This window comes from Moschus berezovskii, chromosome 26, assembly GCF_049115385.1.
Source record: "Moschus berezovskii isolate FMDL1 chromosome 26, NW_MosBer_1.0, whole genome shotgun sequence".
NCBI classification, from domain to species: domain Eukaryota; kingdom Metazoa; phylum Chordata; class Mammalia; order Artiodactyla; family Moschidae; genus Moschus; species Moschus berezovskii.
The window spans coordinates 13,940,514-13,966,352 of record NC_142485.1 but is presented as its reverse complement, the minus strand read 5'-3'; the positions used below and the strand labels follow the sequence as shown (position 1 = coordinate 13,966,352).

The 25,839-nt window shown below is 43.0% G+C and overlaps 1 protein-coding gene across 1 annotated transcript in view; it reads left to right on the top strand.

Moving 5' to 3' along the window:
- Positions 1-25,839, top strand: part of UNC5D (unc-5 netrin receptor D) — a 642,973-nt gene that overhangs the window by 569,825 nt on the left and 47,309 nt on the right. Inside the window, exon 10 of the mRNA XM_055416581.2 lies at positions 5,029-5,113. Coding sequence (XP_055272556.2) covers positions 5,029-5,113 — 85 coding nt within the window. The remainder of the gene's footprint in view (positions 1-5,028; positions 5,114-25,839) is intronic.

Here is a 25,839-nt window from a genome sequence, read left to right as displayed (position 1 = left end):
CCATTGTTGTTAAAGATCTGGATAGCATTGAGCTAGGACCGGCAGGACCTTCGCAGATTTCTCTGTAGGGTAGAACAAACCCAGCTAAAATATCAAGCATTTATCTTGTACAGTGAATTCTGTAGTAGGACTTAGTCAGACACCTCTGTTCTACTGCCTGACCTTCTAAGTAGATTAGTGACTTGTGCCTGCAATTTGTTCCAAGTTGATGATTGGTTTTCCTATATCCTTTGCTTCATTAAAAACTTAATTTCAGGGAAATAGCCCTCCAGTGCAGACCCAATAATGATGTTGTATTCTAAATTTCCAATTCTCTAAATCTTCCTTGATGAGTAGGATGTGGTAAGAGTCTTTTTATACATATGTATGATGCCCTCCTCCTGGGAGATATGATGGATAGGAGGTCAATGTGTAGGGAGCATGTGGCCATATTTACCAGGTACCCTTCTTGTTGTTTACTTCTGTGGAGGCTCAGACATTAAGGAGTCTGCCTGCAATGTGGGAGACCCAGGTTCGATCCCTGGGTTGGGAAGATCCCCTGGAGAAGGAAATGGTTACCCACTCCAGTATTATTGCCTGGACAATCCCATGGGCGGAGGAGACTGGCAGGCTACATACAGTCCATGGGGTTGCAAAGAGTCACACACAACTGAGCGGCTTCACTTCTTGTTGTTTAGTTGCTGAGTCATGTCTGACTCTTTCTCGACCCCTTGGAATAAGAATCTGTAAATTGGAAACATGGAATCTAGAAAAGGAAAAGATTCAGAACCTGCCCTTTTGAAGAGAAGAGTATGTATATACATAAGAATTATGAATTTGCATGTTGAGTTTTTGTACTTTTATATTATTTCCACTTTCTTACCTAGTGGTTGGCACTTAAGTGGCTGTCAATAGTTACTGGTTGAATAGGTTAGGCCCATCCTCATCTGTGTGTGTAGGAAGGGAGTGCGAGGATCAATCAATTTATCACCTATATTTGTTTAATATTCATCATAGAACGTGAAATGAAGTCACGATGACAGATTTTTTCTTGCTTCCCTTCTGACTTGAGAAGCGTTTTGGTTGACAACCCAAAGTTCCAGTAGTATTATCTATGATTCCCAAACAACTCTGTGAAGGAGCGTTTTCAGAGCTCTGCATGAGAAGCCCTAGACCAGACTGAAGCTGTTCACTGGGAATGAATTTGAGAAAAAATAAGTGCAGGGAACTGAAACATATGCTCTGTTATTTGCAGAACATAAATGTAAAATATGCCCTGGGGAGCGAAAGTGTAAAGAAGAGAGGCTTGGAAATTAAATTGTTCTCATGCTATCCATCCCAAATTATTGTGGGGTGCCTGGCAATGGTTTGTGAGAAAGGTTGGCAGCAGTCCCCACACTCTAAAAATCATTTATTATGCAAAGTAGGACCCGAAAAACTCAGGTGGTTCTGTTGTCCTATCAAATAAAAGGCTCTCAGGATAGGTGGAGTTTGGGGGAGAGTATATCCTTTAATCAGAAATAACTTGTGAATGACTTGTTGAAAATGGATACATCTTTAGGGGAACACAAGTGTGAAGAGCTCCTACAGAGCCATCATTCTTCATAAATTATAACTTACCATCAGCTCCCATGGCCTTTAGTGTCTCTGGTGTTTGACTATCTTCAGTTTCCACGTACAATTTAGATAATTAAGTGGGGGGAGGGAAGTATGTTTAAAGGATCATCATACAACTTCTGATTGAAGGAAAGACGGGATCATTTAAAGCTCCAGTGATCCTACACATTCAGGTTGAATTTCGGTGTATTATGAATAATGTTTCAATCTAAACACAAGGAATTAAGCTGACTTGGAAGGAATGCGATACAATCTTGCTCTGCAAACAGCCCTTTCTCAAAAGTCCACATGCATATTTATTCTGATTCAGTTTGGGAGTTGACTGTCAGGCCCTGATGATCTGCAGAAGACTGCGTGTCTCAAAGCCTGGCTGTTTTTTTTTTTTTCTCTTTACTGAAAGTTTTCAATCCTGTTCATTCATATATTCATGATTTATGAATCATGAGTATATTCATACTCTCTGCCTGGCATTGGGCCACGTGTTACAGATGTAATAAACCATTAGTGCTTTTTTTTAAAAAAACACTGTATGATTTTATTTGAAAATTTAGAAAAGACAAACTAATCAACATATCAGAAAGCAAATGAATGATCATTTGGGTTGGCGATCGAACTGATTACTAAAGGGTGCAAGGGGGCTTTTTCTGGCAGTGGAAATGTTCTATCGTGATTGTGATGGTAACATGAGCGTATACACTTGCCCCAAAACTCGTTAACTTAAGTGTGTGAATCATACCTCGATCAGGGAATAGCGAAAAATGTGAAATGGGAGCACAACAGAGCTCTTTTGGGTTAATTGCTCAGATGGCATTATTTCTTGATGGTGACACTCTGTGCTCTGTCTCTAAATGTCTGATAGGTCTAAATGTCTCCGTTATCATCATAGTCTAAAACAGAGGCAACGGAGAGAAAATGTGATGGCAAACTAAGAATACAGAATGTCTAGGGTTGTGTATTATGTTTGACATTTGGACACACTGAATATCGTGCATATAATAATTTCTGCTCCCCAGCAGGGAAGGATGTAATGGAGCCCACTTCATTTGGCAGCTATATTTAAGGAAGGATGGGCAATTAAAGGAGGAGACTGATCAGAGGCCACTGAGTATGGCAATTACTGTTCTCCTACTGTTGACATTAGGATCCGGAATATAAATAGATACCCTAGCTGAAAAGCTGTGAGCAAGATTTAAATGGGCCTCATTTTTAGTGAAAGATACTGATGATAACTAGTGTGTCACTGAATAATGTTCATAAATGTGAACCACACAACTTGTTTTGCCTTGAGTCTTCCATTCCTCGAGTCTATCGCAGCAAACAGGAACACAGAAGGATATCAGTAAAGTCTGCCATCTCTAGATTTAAATTTATCAGCAGCAGCCTGAAAGCTTCCTGTGTAATTACATTAGCTCTAATGAAAGGAGAAAAGGTGAGTGCTGCATTATTCAGAGGATAGAAGGATACCCTGAGATTTTACTTTGTCAAGATCTTAACTGTGTCTCTATTTCATTTCTTTTTATAAGCAAGAAGCTACATTAAGGAGACTCTCTGCCCTCTCTAGACTCTTCCCTTTTGGCCAAAGTGAGATATTAACTTCATAGCATTCAGGAGAAAAGAGAGGAATTTCCCAGTGTGCTATGAGGTGCCTGCCTGTGCCCACCCCACCTTCGTTACATAATGTTACTGAAGTAAGGCTCCTGAGTTTTCTTTCAGTTTGACATTGATATGAATATGGCTAAGTCACCTTTAGCCTTAATCTTCTAGAGTCTGTTTGGAAATACGGAGCCAAATCGTGGCTACACAGCATCTTAAGTTCCTAAACGTATCCACAAGTTTTCCCTCCTTCTTCAGTTCTCTTGACAAAACACACCACTCCGTCAGTCACGTCCCTAAACTGACTTTAAGATGCACCCTTTAGAAGACAATTACACACCAGGCTCTAGCAAAAATGTTCAATGTCTCACTCATCATCCTAGATACCTTTTCGGGAAATGAATGGATAGAAACAAGGCAGAGAAATACCTTTTAAATTTTAGAGCCGACTAACTGGTACATGAAGAACGGATGCTTTTCAACTGTGGTGCTGGAGAAGACTCTTGAGAGTCCCTTGGACTGCAGGGAGATCCAACCAGTCCATCCTAAAGGAGATCCGTCCTGGGTGTTCATTGGAAGAACTGATGTTGAAGCTGAAACTCCAATACTTTGGCCACCTGATGCGAAGAGCTGACTCATTGGAAAAGACCCTGATGCTGGGAGGGACTGAAGGCAGGAGGAGAAGGGGACGACAGAGGATGAGATGGCTGGATGGCATCACCAACTCGATGGACATGAGTTTGGGTAAACTCCAGAAGTTGGTGATGGACAGGGAGGCCTGGCGTGCTGCGATTGATGGGGTCGCAAAGAGTTGGACACGACTGAGCGACTGAACTGAACTGAAATTCTTAGTCTCAGATACGTATGATAGTGCCGGGTGTCAGGATACCTAATAAGAGACTTTTTACAATGTCAGGAAGGCTTTGATTTTTGAAATTCCTATTTATTGAAGTATAGTTGACTTACAGTGTTCGTGTTAAGTTCTGCTGAACAGCAAAGTGATTCCATTGTGTGTGTGTATATATATACACATACACATACGTTCTTTTTCATTATGGCTTAGCCCAGCATATTAAATGTAGTTCCCTGTTCTATACAGTAGGACCTTGTTATTTATCCATTCTATATATAATACTTTGCATCTGTTAATCCCAAATCATCCTTCCCTGCCCCATTCCCCCTTGGCAACCACAAATCTGTTCTCTGTGTCTGTCAGTCTATCTGCTTTGTGGCATGTATTAGCTTCCACATATAAATGATATCATATGTTTCTCTTTCTCTCACTTTTCTTAGTAATCTCTAGGTCTGTACATATTGCTGCAGTGCCACTATTTCAGTTTTTATGGCTGAGTAACATTCCAGTGTGTGTATGTGTGTGTACACACACACACCCCATATCTGCTTTACCCATTCATCCATTGATGGGAACTTAGGTCGTCTCCATGTCTTGGCTATTGTAAATAGTGCTGCTGAGAATACAGGAGTGCAGGTATCTTTGAATTACAGTTTTCCCTGGACCATATGCTCAGGAGTGAGACTGCTAGATTTTATGATAACTCTTTTTCATTTTCTGAGGCACCTCCATACTATTGTCCATAATAGCTGTACCGATTTACATTAGGAAGACTTTAAGTAAAAATCTGAGTATACACTTGAATGATATGCCCTTCCATATGTCACTGAAAGAAACAATATCTTGTTATTATTTTGTACTTTGTGAAACTCCTATAAATTGCTGTGAGGTGGTCCATCTTTGAAAGCATCTGTAAGTTATTCAGCTGAGGTGCTTCCGGATAACTGGAGAATCTACAAATAACTTCTTGGCTTTTTCCGTTTCAGGGGTGAGTTTACTGATACCACACGGCGCCATCCCAGAGGAGAATTCCTGGGAAATTTACATGTCCATCAACCAAGGTGAACCCAGGTAAGAGACAGAGAAGGATGGCATATTAATGAGATCTGAAGTATGAAATGGAACTTCTGCAGGAAATCTGAAGTTATTAAGATAATGTGACATGGAGGTATGTGGGTGAGAGTGTAAGCTACTTGGACTGTTAAGAGGGAAAAAGTGATTGCAAACCTCTTGGCTTTCTGATTGTAGACGTAACCCAAGGAACCAACATCTAGGTAGCAGACGCCAAAGTCAGTGCATCAGTAGCTGTATGGTGCTAAGTCACTTCAGGCGTGTCCGACTCTTTCGTGACCCCATCAGGCTCCTCTGTCCATGGGATTCTTCAGACAGGAATACTGGAGTGGGTTGCCATTCCCTCCTCCAGGTGATCTTCCCAATCCAGGGATCGAACCTGTGTCTCTTAAGGTCTCCTGCGCTGGCAGGCAGGTTCTTTACCACTAGCACCACTATCAGCAGGGTCTCTCCACCAAGAGTCACTGTCTCACAGAACCCTCCTCTCAAAAGCAAAACATATCCTCCTGGGGGTACTCTTTGGTTTAACACATTATGAAAAATGCAGAGAATAACTGCCTTGTGACCTTTTAGCATCAGCAGAACACCTGCCCTGTAGCCAAGAGACGCTTTCTTAAGCAATTTTTCTCAAAGAAAAAAATAGTCTACACTTCAGTAGCTTTTTGATCTGACAAATTTCAGCAGCATTAAATTCAATTACATAAACAAATACAAATCTTGCCTCATACTTTTTTAATGAAAGTAGCTGGTTATTTTCCTAGCACAACTATGTTATTTGTAGACATATTGCCTTCCTCCACATAAGATAAACCAAACTCCTCTTTAGAAAGCAATTTCTCTTATCAGCTAGATCTATATACCTCTGGCATTTTCAGTCATAACATCTTGGATAGTTTAGAATAGATTTTGTTGTTAGCAAAAAAAATAAAATACACACACACATGGAAGAGAAACAGATGGTTTGAACAGACTTTGATAGCTATCTCCATAAGAGGATTTGTTAGTATCCAGTGGTTTTCACTCTCTGCTTTATGGGATTTGAGAAAAATGGAAGAAAAGGCTCTGCTAGTTGGCTGTTGGGGAGGAATTGGTTGTAAGTCATGCTGTGTTGGGCTCTTGTATTATCTGCTCAGGTCTGTAGACTGATGTCCTTTAGTTGGACACCTGAAAACATTCCAGTGTTGAAGTATCTGCACTTGGCAAAAGGGAAACCAAGAAGCAGAAGTTTTATTCAAAAACCTCAACTAAGCAGACCTAAAAACAGACTTATCCGGAATAGTCACCTTGTTTTTCTCTCTTTGGATGGACTTATTGAAGCAATTCTACCTGTTCAAACTTACGGTCATGGTCAATTACACATAAGCTTCTAAATGCATCATCCTTCAAAAATCAAGTTTGAGGCGGAATCCAGGCAAATTTGCCTGAAAATCATGGCCTCTTGCAAACCCTCCTCCACTCTGCATCCTGTTCCCTTTGTGGTAATGAGTCCACAGAGCCTGTGTTCAGCTCTTTCTTCACAAACCCATCCCTACTTTCTTCTACCACATTATGCGAGAACCAGCATAGGAGTCTTTCACAAATTCAGAGGCACCAAATGCACAACTCACCTCAATCCTCACCTCTTAGACCCTTCTTCTTAGGAGGGCAGAGCTAGATTGTGTCCAAAGACATCAAACATGCAAGGACTTAAATAAAAAGGCTCAAAAATGGGGGAACTAGCTCTTGGGACATCTGAAGTGGAAAAAAAATACATAAACATTTGCCAAAGCCCAAAGGCTTTGAAAGACGAGTTTGGTTTCCTGGGATCACACCCTGCTGAGCTTTGCAAGTTTCAGGTTTATCAGTTTGGTTTATCCATCTGTAGCTAAGGTGTAAGTTCATTGCTGCCTTTTAGGAAGTTGGACAGAAATAGGAACGACGTCCAAAACATCCCATCTATGAGGCGAGCATGTGACAGAGGATGGAGTGAAATTAGATTAAGCACACATTTCCATTTGCCAAAACTTTCCCAGCTGTTCCTGCCTCTCAAGGAAATGACTGGTCACTAAACTGCATCCCACTTACCTTCCTTGGCTATCCTCGCTCCTTTTTTTAGGAGCTCCAAACTACATACTGAAAAAAACACTAAAAATAGTAAATGCCTTTTAGTTACTCTTTTTTTAAAGCTCAGGTAAAATTTTTCCATCCTTGCTAGGGGGCTGCTCAGATCTGAGTTCTGCTTTTAATCCTGTGATTAATCAGGAGACCACTGATGTACCTTGTTTAGTGTCCTCTCTCCTTTGTAAGATCCCTTGAAAACCGATTTTCATCTTATGCTGTCTGTCATTCTGAACTTAAGCTCAGATTAAGACCCATTTTCGCAAAGTTCGTAAAGCTTGAACACCACTGCTCTGACTTTTAATTCATAGGTGTGAGCTTTGGATTTTTCTGACTGCCCATCACTCCACACACAGCAAATTACAGTGGGATCTCCCCAACACCATCTTGATTCTGTTTAAAGGCTGTTCCTTTCTCCTATTGATGATACATTTCTGTTACTCTTTCCTGAGTTACATCCCTGGTGTAGCAGGGTGACGACTTAGAGGAACTGTAACGGATAGCATAGATGCAGATTCTTTAGCAGATGCCCAGGGATGTAGCTGTGTGGAGTGAACCACAGACCCAGAACAAGGCCCTGTATTCACATGGTCTCAGATGGATATACTTAACGTTCTGGTAAGTTTCAAGTAAGCTTGTTCTTTGTCTGAATTGAATGTGCCCTGTCTCTCTTAGAACATCCTACTTGCATACCTGGGAGATTTCCAAGAGGAGATTGTACTGAATTAGCCAAAAATTTCATTCAGATGTTATAGAAAATCAACCAAAGTTTCTGACCAACCCAATACTTGCCGTTCAGTGGAATGATGTCACTCTCCTTCCTCAATGTCCCTGCTTTGTCTATACTCTCAGAGTTGAACCGCCATCCTAATGAAGCTTTTCTAACCTTTTCTATCAGTCTGGACCTTTGGTTGGTCATAATGCTGTGGAAATAAACTCTGCTGACTTTGTGCGCATATAGGTACACATTAAATAGTTTGCTAGAAGGAGACCTTGCATCCTCGGAAAATACTTACTTACCTCTGTCTCAGTATAACTTGCAAGGTGCTGTCACATGCGTTTAAGTCATTTAATCTCCCTAGTAACAAAAGAGAGAGGGTTTTGTACAGATTTTGCGATGAGAAAAAAGATCTAAAAAATGAAGTTTCCAAGAAAGGAAGCTGCTTCACAAGGATGTATTACTTACCAGCTGAGCTGGGATTTGACTTCAGGATATCTGACTCCAATTCCATGGCTCATGGACTAAAGGATGCCATCTCTCCTTGACATCAGAGACTTTAACAGCTTTCTGACCTTGTGTTACAAGGCTTAGCCCCTGGAATTGCTCTGTAAGGGAAGCAGACAGGATCAAGTTGAACATTCCTGAGACATCTACGGTGGTAAATTGCTGTTGTTACATTATAGCTGAGGGAAGAAAGGCTGGAAACAGGTGTCACATCCATGCTGAGACTTAGCGGACATGATGTTCAGAGACTTTTGAGCTCGGTGGCTAAGTGTGTGAGCTCAGGCATCCGAGCCCTGGGTTCAGACTCACTGCTTTTATTCGTGAGACCGCGGGTAAGTTAACATAACTCTTTGACGGTACTCACCTATTAGGGATATGTATAGGATTGTATGATATATACAGTGATACTACAATCTTAAAGATGATAAAATAAGAAATCCTCATTAATACATTGTATTCAATAAAGTATTTCACCTATTAATACTTTAGATAGGTCTATTCCTTTAATCTTCTCATCCATCCTGTATGGTAAACAATAATTATTCTTCTAATTATGTAGATTTGAAAATTAAGACCAAGAAAACTTAGTACATTTGCCTCAAGTGGTAGTAGGACTGGACACCAAAACAAAAGTTTTTTTGACTAATAATGTATTTTTAGACTGTGTCTCACTTTAAGGCATATTATTCTTGAGTCTGGTAAGACGTGTTGATGAGACACAGGGCTTATGCCTAACAATGGAAATACCATGAAACATACAGAGGGGTCCATATTTGGGGAAGACAATGGTAATGTGATAATTCAATGTGGAATTGCGTTCAATAGAGAATCTCACAGAGAGCAGTGGGAAAATGGAGGAGACGTTAATTCTATTCTAAGGATAGATTTACAGAGGGGTTAGAAGGGTAGGTGGCTTAAAGATCTGCAGAACTTGGCCAGACAAAGACAGTGTAAGGGTTACAATTTAAACCCAGTGATTTCTAGCTCCAAGGTACACTTTCCAGTATTTCTATACAGTAGGATGTAGGAATGGGGGTGTTTAAGAGTAAATAAATCCAGGCTTTATTATTATTCAGGTGTAGTTGCTTTACAGTGTTACTTTTTGCTGTATGATGAAATGAATCAGCCCTCTGTATACAACTTCTTGGACCTCCCTCCATCCCCGATTCCACCCCTCTAGGTCATCCGAGAGCACCAAGCTGAGCTCCCTGTGCTATACAGCGGCTTCCCACCAGCTATTTTATACAGAGTCGTGTAGATCTGTGAGTCCCAATCTCCCAATTCATCTCACACCTCTTCCTTCCTGCCAGTGTCCACACATCCCTTCTCTACATCTGCATCTCTATTCCAGCCCTCCAAATAGTTTACCATTCTTTCTAAATTCCATATATATGTGTAAATACATGATATTTCTCTTTCTATGTGTGACTTACTTCACTCTGTAGAGCAGTCTCTAGGTCCATCCAACCTCTGTACAGATGGACCCAGTTGGGTTGCTTTTCATGACTGAGTAATATTCCATTGTGTATATGTACCTCATCTTCGGTATCCATTTATCTTTCCGTGGATATCTAGGTTGCTTCCAAGTCCCAGCCATGGTAAATAATGCTGAAAGGAACACTGGGGCACATGTCTTTGTGAATTATGGTTTTCTCAGGGTATATGCTGGAGAAGGAAATGCAACCCACTCCAGTATTCTTGCCTGGAAACTCCCATTGACAGACGAGTATGGAAGGCTATAGTCGATGGGGTCGCAAGAGTTGACATGATTAATGACTAAACCACCACCACCACCTCAAGGTATATGCCCAGTAGTGGGATTGCTGGGTCATATGGTAGTTCTATTGTTTTTCAAGGAACCTCCATCCTGTTCAGGTGTACAGCCAAGTAATTCAGTTTTGTTTTGTTTTCAGATTCTTTTCCATTATAGGTTACAAGGTATTGAATATAATTCCATGTGCTATATAATAAATCCTTGTCATTTGTCTATTAATCCCAAGTTCCTAATTTCTCTCTCCCCTGACTTTCCCTTTTGGTAACCATAGATTTGTTTTCTGTGTCTGTGGGTCTGTTTCGTAGGTCATTTGCATTATTTTAGGTTGCACGTATAATACTGATTTTTATGTGACTTACTCCCTTGCTCAGGCTCTTATGGCGTCGCCGCTCCTTTCTCCTGGGTCCTGGTGTGCACAAGGTTTTGTTTGTGCCCTCCAGGAGTCTGTTTTCCCAGACTTTCATATGGAAGTTCTGTAATCGAATCCCTCTGACCTTCAAAGTCAAATTCCCTGGGGGTTCTGAGTCCCTTTGCTGGATCCTCAGGTTGGGAAATCTGTTGTTGTGGGCCCTAGACCTTTTGCAACAGTGCGAGGACTTCTTTGCTCTAATCCTCCTCCAGTTTTGTGGGTCATCTGCTCTGTGACTCTAGAGTAGAGCTAATGGCGAACTCCTCCAAGAGGACTTATACCACACACCACGCCTCCCAGAACTGCTGCAGCCAGAACCCCTGTCCCCACCACAGGCCGCTGCTGACCCGTGCCTCCGCAGCAGACTCTGAAACACTCACAGGCAATCTCTTTTGGGGTCACTGCTCCTTTCCCTGGATCCTGGTGCACACACGGCTTTGTTTGCACCCTTCAAGGATTTCTGGGGGGTGTGAGATTTGATTTTAAACACGATTGCACCTGTCCTACCATCTTGTTTGGGTTTCTCCTTTCCCCTTGGACTTGGGGTGTCTTTTTTTGGACCCAACATTCTCCTTTAAATGGTTGTTCAGCAGCTAGTTGCAATTTTGGTCTTCTCACAGGAGAAGATGAGCACACATCCTACTCCCTCGTGTTCCCTTAGTATGATCATCTCTAGATCCATCCATGTTACAGATGGTAAGGTTTCATTCCTTTTCATGGCTGAGTAATATTCCATTGTATATATGTGCCACAGACTCTCTGTCCATCTGTCTGTTGGTGGACACTTAAGTTGCTTCTGTGTCTTGGCTACTATATGTAGTGCTGCTAGGAACTTTGGGGAGCAGGTATCAAATCTTACGCCCCCCAGCTTTAAAATCACTTTGATGCCAAAATATTGCCTTAAGCAACTTCCTTCCAATTCTACCCCAGGCCTAGGCACAGACAGAAGGATTAGGTTTTATGCACTGCTTCACTCACAAAATAGAGAATGCTTCCTGATGTCACAGGAGCTAGAGTAGCCTCACAGAAAGGCAATGGCATGAACTTGGATCTGCCAGAAGTATTTGCAGGTGAGAGGCCCTTGGGATTCTCCTGACACTAGGGTATTTAAGCAGCTAAGTCAATGCCAAACACAGCCGCCTTTACCAAGTAGGCTGCTTTGGAGGGTAGGAAGCCAGCAATGATCACTTTTAACAAGCTTGTCTCTCTTCCCAAACTTTAATTCAAAAGAACTGGGGTCTTTCTAACATTTTTTCAGGAGTTTATTTGTGGGGGGTGGATTTTTCATCTTCTCTAAGAAAGTTTTGATAACTTTGATTAAATAAGGGTGTTTAATAGAACTACCCTATGACCCAGCAGTCTCACTCCTAGACACATATCCAGAGAAAACCATAATTTGAAAAGATACATGCACCTTAATGTTCACTGTGGCACTACTTCCAATAGCCAAGAAATGGAACAGCCTAGGTATCCATCAGCAGAGGAGCTGATAAAGAATATGTGGTGCATATATACAATGAAATGGAATGTATACTCAGCCATAAAAAAGTGACATAATGCCATGTGCTGCAACGTGGATGTACCCTCGATGATCGTAGTAAGTCAGACAGACAAATATATAATACCACTTACATGTGGCATCAACAAAAAGGTACAAATGAATATTCATGAAACAGAAATAGAGTCAAAGATGTAGAAAACAAGCTTATGGTTACCGGGGGGGAAGGAGGGGAGGCTAAAGTGGGAGATTGGGGTTGACATATACACTGTGCTGTATATACAATAGATAACTAATGAGGACTTACTATAGAACAAACAGGGAACTCTACTCAATACTTTGTAATGACCTCTGGGGGGAAAGAATCTAAAGAGTGGATATATTTTATGTGTAAATGGCTCACTTTGTTGTATACCTGAAACTAATACAGCACTGTAAATCAACTCTACACCAATCAATTCTTTTTTAAAACATAAAGGTTTTTAAATAAAAGTGTTTTAAAGAATCAGTTACTTCAGAGCTTTCCCCACATATATACAGAAAATGATGTAGCACAATCATCTCACTACCCTGCCCCAGCTCTCATTTTGCACCCCTCCCCATCCCACAGGCTTCCCTGTGGCTCAGCTGGTAAAGAATCCACCTGGAATGTGGGAGACCTGGGTTCGATCCCTGGGTTGGGAAGATCCCCTGGAGAAGGGAAAGGCTACCAATCCAGTATTCTGGCCTGGAGAATTCCAGGGACTGTATAGTCCATGGGATCACAAAGAGTTGGACACAACTGAGAGACTTTAACTTTTTTCCCCACTCCATGGTTGGTAAGTAGAGAAATGGACCAGAGCATTACTATATGGAGCTTTCTTCTGAGAAGCAATAAAATAAAATCAAAGGCAAACATTCATTTCTTTTTCCAGTTACACTGTCATGTGGATATTCCTGACCAAATGCTTAGACTAGAGTTAGAAATGTAAATGATCTTCCTGAAGAATTTACAAAAGGACACATATTTGGAATTAGGGCTCAACCCAGATGGAATATTTTCCCTCAGAGGGTATGGCCTTCCCACTGGTACCTCTTGGGGTGAGGACTGGGGAGGCAGAAATGGCAGTGTTAGGAAACATTAACTTTGGGGGGATGCCTTGATAATGGTGCAGTAGCTTTGATAGCACAACATGAAATAAGACCAAATGTGAGACTGGGAAGAAAGCAGGTCTGGATGGAGTAAAGCAGACAATTCCTTTTCTAGTAATAACTCACAATTCAGCACTGCAGTGTAGCTGCTTCTGCAGAATGGCTTCATGTAGCTTTTCCTCCAGAGTTGCCAGAACAACACACACAAAAACAAAATTATAAACGACGACTTGATCACATAGCAAGCCTGATAGAGGATACAAGCACTCAGAAATGTCCTTAGGCTGTTTGGGAGGACGTCATTTCTAGAAGACTAAAAAGACAACACAGATATGCATGGCCATTTAACTTGGAAAAATGGTGCTAATGAATCTGTTTCTGGTAAACTACTCTTTATGTCAAAGCAGACATTTGAGGCCATTTTAAAACCACTCATCCAAGGGAAGTGTGAAACTGCATACACTTTTCCTGGGGCATCTGATTTCACAGAAGCTAAGAAATCCCTATCATCAGACTACTGCAATTAGTGTCGTGGTCCCAATCAAAACCTTACCTCTTGAGTGCAAGGTAAGAGCACCTGTCTTTGGCTCTACCCTAACACCAGCTGATTGGTCAGGACATTACTGCAGGGAGAAAGTGTCAGTCACTCAGCCGTGTCTGACTCTCTGCGACCCCATGGACTGTAGCCTGCCAGGCTCCTCTGTCCATGGGATTCTCCAGTCAAGAATACTGCCTGGAGTTCTTCCAACCCAGGGATACTAGAGTGGGTTACCATTCTCTTCTCCAGGGGATCTTCCTGACCCAGGGATCAAACCCAGGTCTCCTGCATTGCAGGTGGATTCTTGACCATCTGAGCTACCAGGGAAGGCAAACCTGGCCAAAAATCTCTGGGTTGATTTGCATCTCTGTCTGCATTCTGCAGCTAGGACGACTTACCCACTAGGTTGTATTTCAAGCCGTCCTACATCAGCTCAGGCAAAGAAAACACTGCACCTTCTCGCTGCAAGAGTTGTGACGTTCACTGGAATATTTCCCGCAATTGGTCTTATGAGCTCAGTTCAGTCAATGACAATGGCCAGATGTACTCAGTACTGTGAACCAGGAAAAATAGGACCCCTTATATGGAAAGAGGTTATTTCCGGTGGAGGTATTAGTTGCAGGACAGAGGTTGTGTTTATGTATCAAGATGATGTTTGGGGACACGGGGGACCTCTTCTATATTCCTGAAATTGACAAACCTCAGAACTGATTTAGAGAAAAAGAAAGAAGGAACTAAGTACCCCCCAACAGTCTAAATTCAGAGACCTCAGCAGCTATAATGTCAAGGCTAATTTTTCCACCTCCCAGCAGAACCTGCTGAGAAGCATCATTTCATCAAAATGGGCACCACCCATCCATTTCGATCATGCCTTATCCCCCGCTATTGACAGGACAATGGGACATGGAGAGAGAAAAAGAGAAGACACATTTGGGGGAAGTATGCGGATCAAAAATGGCTGTCCCTAATCTCACCAAAACCGAAGAGAGTAGCCCCAAGAGAATGATTCATAAAAGTCAGGTCAGCTGCAGGAAGTGACGTTGATAACTGATCTTCATATTGTTTAATTTACAAAGATACAAAGTCCATGGAATTTGCTTGAGCTGTGTCTCAGTGGTACCGAGTCCTTCCCTTCTAACTGCTACCACATTCCTAGATAGTTAACAGTGATAACTGCTAACAAACACATGCCTAAACTGTCCTAGCTGCTGCTGCTAAGTCGCTTCAGTCGTGTCCGACTCTGTGCGACCCCATAGACGGCAGCCCACCAGGCTCCCCCGTCCCTGGGATTCTCCAGGCAAGAACACTGGAGTGGGTTGCCATTTCCTTCTCCAATGCATGAAAGTGAAAGTGAAGTCTCTCAGTCGTGTCTGACTCTTAGCGACCCCATGGACTGCAGCCCACCAGGCTTCTCCATCCATGGGATATTCCAGGCAAGAGTACTGGAGTGGGTTGCCATTGCCTTCTCCAAAACTGTCCTAGAGGACAGTTTAATTCAGTGATAGCAAACATGTTAAGTGTTCAGTGCTACCAGGAAACGGAAAAAAATAAAAGCTTTGGGAAGAGATATCATGCTGCAAATGCCAAGGAGAAAGGGACAAAGAGCTCTTCCATAACTTCCAGGTCCCCATATTCCCAAGAGGTAGAGAAGATGAAGCCCAGGAGGTATGATCCAGAAAGGGTGGATGAAATGAAAACAGGTTTGCCAGGGGCCACTTCAGGGTGAGGAAAAGAGGCTCAGAGAGCAGCTCGAGATGCTGCCAGCTGGGGGCCAGCTGGCCTGTGTACCGGAAACACACAAGGAGCAACAGATGCTTAGGGGCAGCTGTCTGCAAGCCAGTCCCCTGTGCCCTCTGCCAGTGAGGCCTTTTGGAGTCATCTATTTATACTGAATCCATCATAAGCCATCCAAGGAAAATATGCCACTTAAGTAGGAGATGGTGTACATTTCCCTTCTCTCAACCACAGTGCCACAGAGATAAGCTCATGGAAGAGGGAATGTACAAGGTTGTCTGCTCCAGACCCAGCATCTAGAACCTTGTGCTGTGCTTAGTCGCTCAGTCATGTCCAACTCTTTGCAAACCCGTGGACTGTGGCCCGCTAGCCTCCTCTGTCCATGGGGATTCTCCAGGCAAAATACTGGAGTGGGTTGAAATGCCCTTCTCCAGGGGATCTTCCCAATCCAGGGATCAAACCCAGGTCTCCGACACTGCAGGCAGATTCTTTACCATCTGAGCCACCAGGGAAGCCCGTGAACACTGGAAACTTGTGTTTCTGCAAATATCCTTGAGTGTTTACACCGGTGTGTGCAGGGGTACTGGGTGGAGGGGGAGTGTGGAATTTTGAATCAGGTGTAAATTACAGTTTTAAATGAACAAAAATCAGCCCCCAAAACAATTTTAATAATTCAATGTTCCTGAAAATTTATAGAATTAAAATTAAATATCTTCAAGTTACCCTGCTACCATGGACAGTTCCATTAAGCAAAACTGTTAGAATGACTGCTAGGAAAACCAGAACCACTCGATACCACAATAGATGAAACCCAGTGACTCTAATGAATGATTTTTTGCTACATGTGGTGACAGAGACACACAGATTTAACCAGGAGTGAAGGGATGAACCTTGTGTAAAAATGGGTTCGGTTCCAGAGAGAGTGTGACAACTGACTTAAAAACTAAGTAAAAGGCATTCCAGGGAATAGAATGTGCAACAGCATAGAGGTATAAAACAGCACCTCTTATTTTGGAACTAAGCAAATCAGAACAAAATAAGAAAAGTAGAGTGTAAGGAATGAGGCCGAAAAAATAAAGATTTGACCAGGTACAACATTGTTTGTTGACTAAGGGAAACTGAAATATTCCTGGTGGATAGGGATGGATGAGGCTTTCTTACACTTGGTATGTATTATCTCCTGCTTCATCTCCATTGCCACTTCCCACGTTCAAGTCTTTATTTTTCCAGTATCCTTCTGAGTACAGTAAAAAGATGCCTCGTTTTGCCTAGTGCAGATATTAATAGTCTTTCTTTTCACACTCAGAATCTCTCAATTTGGACAATTAATGATAGTCACTCTACTTTGAGTGTCCTTGTGTCTAGTTGTGAACGTTTTAAATCCTTTCTCTAATCCCCAGGTTACTCCCAATGGCAAGTTTTGAGAGAGAGAGAGAGACTTGGGGAAGAGGAACTCAGCAAGATCTGGTGTGTGTGCGGGTTAATGTGGAGTGAGAGAGATGAAGGACTTAAGGATAATTCGCAGAATTCTGGCTTGGGAACTGACAATTAATTAGAAGAGAGAGGTTTGCCAGCTGAAGTCACCTGAGAGTTTGTGATAACAGTTGCTTTGGGAGTGAGTCTGGATTTTTTTCTGGAACAAATACAGCTCTTTCCCTTATAAGAAAAGGGGTAGGAGTAAATTGATTACAGAATAAATAAATACAAAAATTATATGTATATTCGCAAGAAAAAGACAACTGCTGAATTGAAATCCCATGTCACTTGTTTGGGCTTCCCTGGTGGCTCAGCAGTAAAGAAGCAGCTTGCAGTGCAAAAAACACAGGAGAGGTGGGTTTAATCCCCAGGTCGGGAAGATCCTGTGGAGAAGGGAATGGCAACCCACTCCAGTATTCTTCCCTGGAGAATGCCATGGTCAGAGGACAGGCTACAGTCTATGGGGTCGCAGAGTTGAACATGACTGAAGTGACTTAGCACGCATGCCCGCACGTCATTCATTTGGTTGGAGCATGGGACAACAACGCTACTCCCAGCAAAGTATTACTTTGTATTACTGGGTCTGCGTGCCTCATGCACAGTGGAATCCTCTGCCTTCCTTCCTTTCCTTCCTAGCTAGGTAAGAATCTGCCAAGCCTGCGGTAAACTAATGACATACCTAACATGTCAGGAAAGTGGTACAGACTTAGGCATTAACATTGCATGAAAATTGAAGAATTATTAAAAATGAGATGACATGGTTGAGTGTGGACCACAAAGGACCCAGAAGCCCTGAGTTCCAATCCCCTTTGCCACATCCAGCCTGGGCAGCTTTGAGCTAGTCATTTTCTTTCTCTAAACCTCAATCTGTAAATTTTGTGTATTATTGACTGAATTCCAGGATTTGGATGAAGACATAGAGTGACTTTAAATACGACAAGTCCTGTGCAAATTACATGCTACATTTTGTCTATCCATTTTTTTTTTAATTAAAAAGATGAAAAAACACATGGAATTTTCTTGAGCTCTGTCTCAGTGATATTGAGTCCTTCCCTTTTAACTGCTAATGCATTCCGAGATTCAGGGGAAAGTTCAGTTCAGTGACATCAAACATAGTAAGTGTTCACTCTAAAAGCAAGAGCCTTATCTTCAAGAAGACTAGAGTTGGCATATGATCCACAGTCACACTCCTAGGCATATACCCAAATGAAACTGTAATTCAAAATGATCCATTCACCCCTGTGTTCACGGCAGCACCACTCTCAATGGCCAAGACATGGAAGCATCCTAAATGTCCAACAACAGAGGCGGGGATAAACAAAATGGTACACATAGACAGTGGGATATTACTCGGTCATAAAAAGTAACAAAACAATGCCATTGGCAGCAACATGGATGCAACTGGAGACTGTACTAAGGGAAGTCAGTCAGACAGAAAGACAGATACCATATGGTATCACTTATATGTAGGATCAAAGATATGACACAAACACACCTATCTGCAAAACAGCCAGACTCATAGAGAACAGACTTGTGGTTGCCAAGGCAGAGGGGTGTAGAGGAGGGAAGAATTGGGAGTTTGGGATTGGTAGTTGCAAACTATTATATATAGGATGGGTAAACAACAAGGTCTTACTGTAGAGCACAAGGAACGATATTCAATCGTCTGGTATAAACTCATGGAAGAGAATCTAAAAACTTAAAATAATTTTAAATAAAAATTAAAATAAAGAGCCTCATGATAAAAGACACCCCGCATCAATTCTTTCATCTGCCTCTGTTCCCAATAACATTCCAGCCTCTTGATTGATACTTTAGAGCTGTACTCTATGGGTCCAAGCAAGGGGTTCCGGGTGGGCTGGTGTTTGGATGAGGAGATCAGTGTGCAGTCAGGCTGGGGCGGGTGCTTATGCCAACTTGAGTAGGCTTTGTCCCTGCCCACTCTGCCAGGCTTTCCTTGCTGGAGAGTGATGGGTGTAAATGAACGACACTGTTTATTTACTGGCCAGTCACGGATTTGAATTTGGTTTGCTGCTTTGAGTTTTCAACATTTCTATTGGAATAACTACAGTGATGGTATCTAGCTATCCCTTTGAGGAGATGTGACGTTACTGAACTCTGAAACAGCCATAGGGACCCATTGAGGAGGGGAGGTGCTCCGAAATAACAAACAGAGTTGCCACCTGTGCTCCTGAGAGGGGAGTAAATTGCCACCACTTGGGAAGCACATCAATTCCTCCAGGCTACCAGGGCCGTGCGGTGTCATAAAAGGGGCAATTTATCGAATGGTACCGTAATGGCTTAGAAGGGTTAATGCACCTTGAGCTGAAGTCTTTTCTGCCGTGAAATCACAATGGTTTCTTCGCAGAGTCATTTAGGTTAGAATATAATGCCATTAACCCCCAAAATGAGGTGGAGAGGAGAAAAATAGTGAAAGAAAAGGGGGGTTCTCACGTTGTCATCTTATGATCGCTCTTTTTGGAAAAGAGAACTTCCCCGTACCATGCTCCTTACCCATCCCCTCCACCTCACGTCCCCTTGGTCCACACACAAACTGCAAGCATGAAAATTGCCATCATTTTAATCAAAGTGCATTCGAAGCCCACAGGAGCTCACAATGTGAAGTGATTAGAGTGGTCCAGAGGAGTCTTTTAATTAAAGATGCCATTGACAAGATAACAATGGTCTGTGAATGTGGTTAATAGGTCTGAATGGAAGGAACACCTTAATTCAGTAAGAGGAAAGCCACCGATTTGTGAGTTTGATTGTGCATTGTAAAGGAACAGCACATACTGTAATTATTTTTATTTGTATGTGCCGTCTCTTTTATTGCTCATGCTGGAAGTAGAAATAACCTGTCCTATTAAGATATTTAATATATATCATCCTTTCCATTTCACTTGGTTATAGCTTAATAAATATGCCAGGAGAAGACGCCAGCCCACACTGGGGCTGCCCTCGTGCTTACTAAAGCAAGCCCTTTGAAAACCAGCATGATCAACTGCCTCCCTCCCTTGGTTATAGTCCTTAAGACAAACCATAACAACTTTCCAGGACCCCACAAAGTTAGAGGCAGATAGGGAGCTTCACCCTGCATGTGAATTTCAGCTGAAGCATGAAGATAACCCAAGGGTCAACCGACCCCCTCAAAGATTGTGTGGTGTCCGGGAGACAGCAATAGGTCAGAAGGCAGCAGCAGAGGGGTCTCGAGGTCCTAAATGTAAAGTGAACAAGCCATGAAAAGCCCAGTGGTAGACAGAAGAATTGCGCCCCAAAGACATCCGTACCCTCATCCCTGGCACCTTACATGGCGAAAGGGACCTGGCAGATGGGATGAAAAGTTAAGGACATTGAGAAAGAGAGATCATCTGGATTATGCAGGTCAGCCCACAGAAGGATCTTTCTAAGAGGAGACAGGAGTGTCTATCAGATAATGAGATTTGAGGATGTTACAGGTCTCACCGATGGAAGAAGGGTTTCCACCCAAAGAATGCCAGCGACCTCTAGAAGCTGGGAGAGGCCAGGAAACAGCTTCTTCTCCAGAACCTTGAGCAGGATTACTGCCCCGCTGATACCTTCATTTTGGCTCCCTGGGACTTCTGTCACATAACTGTAATATAAATTTGTGTTATTTTGATCCAGTAAGTCTCTGAAAGTTTAGTGGCTCAGTCATGTCCCACTCTGGAACCCTAGGGACTGTAGCCTGCCAGGCTCCTCTATCCATGGAATTCTCCAGGTGAGAATGCTGGAGTGCGTACCTATTCTCTTCTCCAGGGAATCTTTCTGACCCAGGGATAGAACCTGGGTCTCCTGCATTTCAAGCAGATTCTTTACCATCTGAGCCACCAGGGAAGGTAAGAGCCAGTGAGCCTATGGAGCAGCAATAATAGGAAACCAACGCAAGCATCTATTGTGGCCACACTACACCCCTCAGAGTGCTGTTTTCCTTTCTGCAGTGTCTGTGAACACCATCTTCCCAACTCGCATGCCAACATCACACCTTCGAGGTTCAAGCTTTGGAGAGCACGTCCCAGAGAACATCTGTCTCTTCTACTGCTCATGCCCCCACCCAACACCACAGGACCCCCACCACTAACAGGAGATTCTGATCCCAGCTCTGTCACAAGGGGGCGTGACTCCGGCCGTGTCCCTCCACCCCGTGCCACACCCTTCTGTCTCCTTGATGGTGTGAGCCGATTACTCCTGTCCTGTCCCTGCCCCACCCAAATGAAGTGCTTCTCTGACACCAGATTCAGGTTCCTCCAGAGAAGGCTGTTTTCCCTGTCCAGAATGGCAACTTAGCAGTTAGTAAAACCTGTCATAGCAGCGAACCAGCTCGATCCACTCTTCTCCCTTCTCTGGTTCACTTTAAAGCACTCTCCCTAAGCCGTCATTATTCCAGTTCTCCTAGTAAACAATGCTAAGCCCCGACACTGCATGAAAGATGAGGTTTAAATTGTGTCTAGGAACTGGTGATTTGCACATGATTTGTGACTCCTTTAGTATATTAATTGGTAAACACCCAACGAATGTGTGTATAAACTAAAGCCGCTGAACATATGCAGACAGTTGAATCTCTCAGTGGGGTGTTGCTCACATTTCAGCAAAGTCAAATCCTCATTGCAGCCTGTGTGTAACTGCCCCCCCAACCCCAACTCCCGACCCATGATCCTATTTCAGCTAATACCAAGTGGGTGACACCGATCTTGAAGCCTCTTAATAGTAAAGCCACATGCTTCCATCCAAAGCCTTCATAGTGAGCATTTCAACTTGATCAGCATCTAAGTTCCGTTTCAGGAGCCTACGTGATCTGTATCTAACAGGCCACTCCGCCCCCACTGTGTAAGGCATGGCTTCAGATGCTTTCTCAAGAATCACTCAAGTTTTCAAGAACCACACTTTTCTCAAACAGTAGCGCCTAGCTAATGTGCATGCAGACAGTGCAGGTGAAAAATACAAGTTCCTGGCCCCTATCTCAGAAATACTGAATCAGAATCATGAGTGGTATTCAGGAATATAATTTTAAACAAGCTACCCAAGGAATTCAGAACCACATCACAGTTTTACAGCTACTTAAAGGCTGAACGACTGAACTGAACTCAAAGTCTGAAAGAGGACTCTACTGTGATAAAGAGATTTTGTTCAACTTATTTTTCCCTCTCAGTTCAGTTCAGTCGCTCAGTCGTGTCCGACTCTGTGACCCCACGAATCACAGCACGCCAGGCCTCCCTGTCCATCACCAACTCCCGGAGTTCACTCAAACTCGTCCACAGAGTCGGTGATGCCATCCAGCCATCTCATTCTCTGTCGTCCCCTTCTCCTCCTGGCCCCAATCCCTCCCAGCATCAGAGTCTTTTCCAGTGAGTCAACTCGTCGCATGAGGTGGCCAAAGTATCGGAGTTTCAGCTTCAGCATCAGTCCTTCCTCTGTTCTGCCCTTAATCACCTATCCTCCCTTTCTAGAAGTCTGTTTTGTTAAATCATATTTACAGGACTTCCCTGGTGGTCCAGTGGTAAAGAATCCATCTGCCAGTGCAGGGGACATGGGTATGACCCCTGGTCTGGGAAGATTCCACATGCCACAAAGCAGCTAAGCCCATGCAACTACTGAATTCACACTCTGGAGCCCGAGAGCTTCAACTGCTGAGGCCCAAACACCTAGAGCCCGTGCTCTGCAGTGAGAGAATCCACCGCAGTGAGAATTCTGTGCGCCACAAAGGAGAGCAGCTCCCACTTGCTCCAAACAGAGAAAGCCACGCGCAGTACTGAAGACCCAGCGCGTGCGTGCTCAGTCACTTCAGTCATGCTAGACAATTTGCGACCCCATGGACTGTAGCCCACCAGGCTCCTCTGTCCATGGAATTCTCCAGGCAAGAGTACTGGAGTGGGTTGCCATTTCCTTCTCCGGAGGATCTTCCCGAGACTTGAACCCAAGTCTCCTGCGCTGCAGGCAGATTCTTTTCCACTGAGCCGCCACGGAAGCCCCAAGACCCAGCACAGCCATAAATAAATAAATCTTTAAAAAGTAAATCCTGTTTACAGAGCAGTTGTTGGTTAGTTGCTCAGTCATGTTCGACTCAGGGACCCCATGGACTGTAGCCCGCCAGGCTTCTCTGTCCATGGAATTCTCCAGGCAAGGATACTGGAGTGGGTTGCCATGCCCTTCTCCAGGGGATCTTTCCCACCCTGGAATTGAACCCGGGTCTCCTGCGTTGCGGGCAGATTCTTACCATCTGAGCCATGAGGGAAGCCCACTGGAGTTAAGTCTCCCAGGAGACCTAGTCATGCTGTTGGGGTCGAGTGATGTGCCACGCTGGCTTTCTAAAGGGCCTTTCTTTCTGGGAGATCCTGAGATGGTGTTTCCCAATGATCTCAAAGATTTGGTCAGAGCTGTGCAGTGACATACGCATCAGACTCAAGTAAGACAAGAGAAATCATAAGCCTCAAACCATGATTTTTATCCACAGTGATGTTAGCACTGTCGGTCAGTATGAGGATTTCAGGGAAAAGAGAAAAAGAATAATAACAGTTAAAACGCTGTATCATCTCAGGTAGAAAACTGTAGGAGGCTGGAGCCAGCTAAGTATAGCTTTCATCTATTGGCTTTTTATGTCTGTTCCATTAAAATATGATTTAATTATGGATCAACCCAGGGTCTGGTACAGTAAAACTATCATTACCTTCCTACCCGCATTCCTGAGTGATGCTCTGGGTAAAGGTGATCAAAAACCTACATTCATCTGTATTGTAAACCATAAGGAGAAAAGGAGAGAGTGATGATTACGAAGCACAGCGTGGCAGACGACAACAGTCAAAACCGCGTCTTTAAAAAATGGAGCTGAGTGTTTTGTTTGAAAAGAGTGACACGCTGCAAGCCTAGAATCGGGTCAAGAGATATTGAGAACAAAAGCCAAACGTGCCCGGATACAGCTCCAGACCTGCCATGGGCAGCACTTGCCGTCTTGCAGCTGAGCTTCACCGTGACCTTCTGTTGACCTTGGTGGGCAGATGGTACTGCAGAATGTGAGTCCCCTCGTGGCAAGGTCCGGACCACAACCTTGCCACCACCAAGTTCATTGTCAGCGCCCCTAGTGATTGCATTGTAGGAATTCTGGACCGGAGCCCGTCTTCATCCGTATCTTTTTGTTTGCTGCGACAGAATTTCAAATTTAAGGAAAAGCTGCAAGAATAGTACAAGGGACTCCTGAACAACATGGCTTTGAACTGGATGGGTTCACTTTTCAATAGTCAAAAACTACAAGCTGTGTGTGGTTGGGTCCACGGGTGTGGAGCCACAGATGCAGAGAAGCACAGAAGTTGAAGGACAGCCATAAGTTACGCATGGGTTTTTGACTTAGTGGAGAGTGTTGGTGCCCGTAAACTCCCACGTGGTCAGGGGTCCTCTGTATAGAGTTCCCAACCTTCCCGCACCCAGATTCACAAACGGTAACGTTTTAGTATGGTTTCTGTGTTCTGTTTCTCTCTCCGTGTGTAAATACTGGGTTAGCCAAAAAGTTTGTTCCAGTTTTTCCATGTTAGAGGCAAACTTTTGGCCAACCCAATAAAGTACACACAAAGTTTTTAACCATTGTGAATAAGATATTCCTTTGCCCCCAGATACTTCATTGTGTGTATCCTAAACACAAATTGTTACATGACCAAAGCAAATTATCAAAATCAGGAAATCATAGATACCATAGAAAACATAGATACCATATTATTATTTACTTCACAGACTTTATTCATATATCACCTGTTATCCAAATAATGTCCTTTATGGCAATGAAAACTCAGGTCCATTCACTGTGTTCTGTTATCATGCACCTTTTTTGGGTCCCTTTTAATCAAGTGCAGTTCCTAAGGCTGTTGCTAGTTCATTATGTTGACGGTTTTCAAGAGCACAGATCAGCTAGTTTGTGAATGTCCCTCAAGTTGGACTGATATTTGTCTAATAAATTCTTATGATTAGTGTCAGTATAAGTATTATTGGCAGGAATGTTACAGAAGTGATGCTGAGTTCCTTTTGCTTTTTCATATCAAGAAGTATGTTCTGAAAATTAATCCCTTTACTGGCCAGATTAACTGAGAGCTTGGGTTAGATGGTGTCTACCAAGGTTCTCAAGTATAAAGTTCATGTCAATCCTTTGTAATTAATAAGTACCTTGTGGAAAGATACTTTGAAGCCATGCAAATAGTCTATTATTCTTCAAACTTTCACCAGAGTATATAACATCCTATTCAGAATCCTTAACTGAGTCAATTATTAATATGGTTAGTTGTCAAATGATGACTTTCTGCACTTATTAGTTGCCTTCTTATTGTATGGACTTCCCTGGTGGCTCAGGTGGTAAAGAATCTGCCTGCAGTGCAGATCTGGGTTCAATCCCTGTGTTGGGAAGAATCCTCTGGAGAAGGGAATGGGTTTCCACTCCGGTATTCTTGCCTGGAGAATTCCATAGACAGAGGAGCCTTGCGGGCTATGACTGAGCGACTAATACAACGTGGTTGTTTGCTACTGTGTAAAGAGTTTTTCCCTTCCCATTCATTCATTCATATCTGTATCTTTCCTGGTTCCTTATTTTATTCAGTGGGTTATCATCCTTTACTACGATTATTCACTTTGATGCTCAAAATGTTCCATACTTGGTCACTGGAAACCACTGGTTCCTATGCTATGTTCATAACTATTTTGAGCGCTTGTGGCCTGTATTGGGCACTGAGCAGGGGTACAATAGTAAAATAAAAATAAATTAATAGCACAGTGCATTGGAAGGCAATGAGTATGAAATAAAAGAAAAACAAAAGATCAGCTAGCTTTCAGGGTAAGAATGTTGCAGTGGCATTG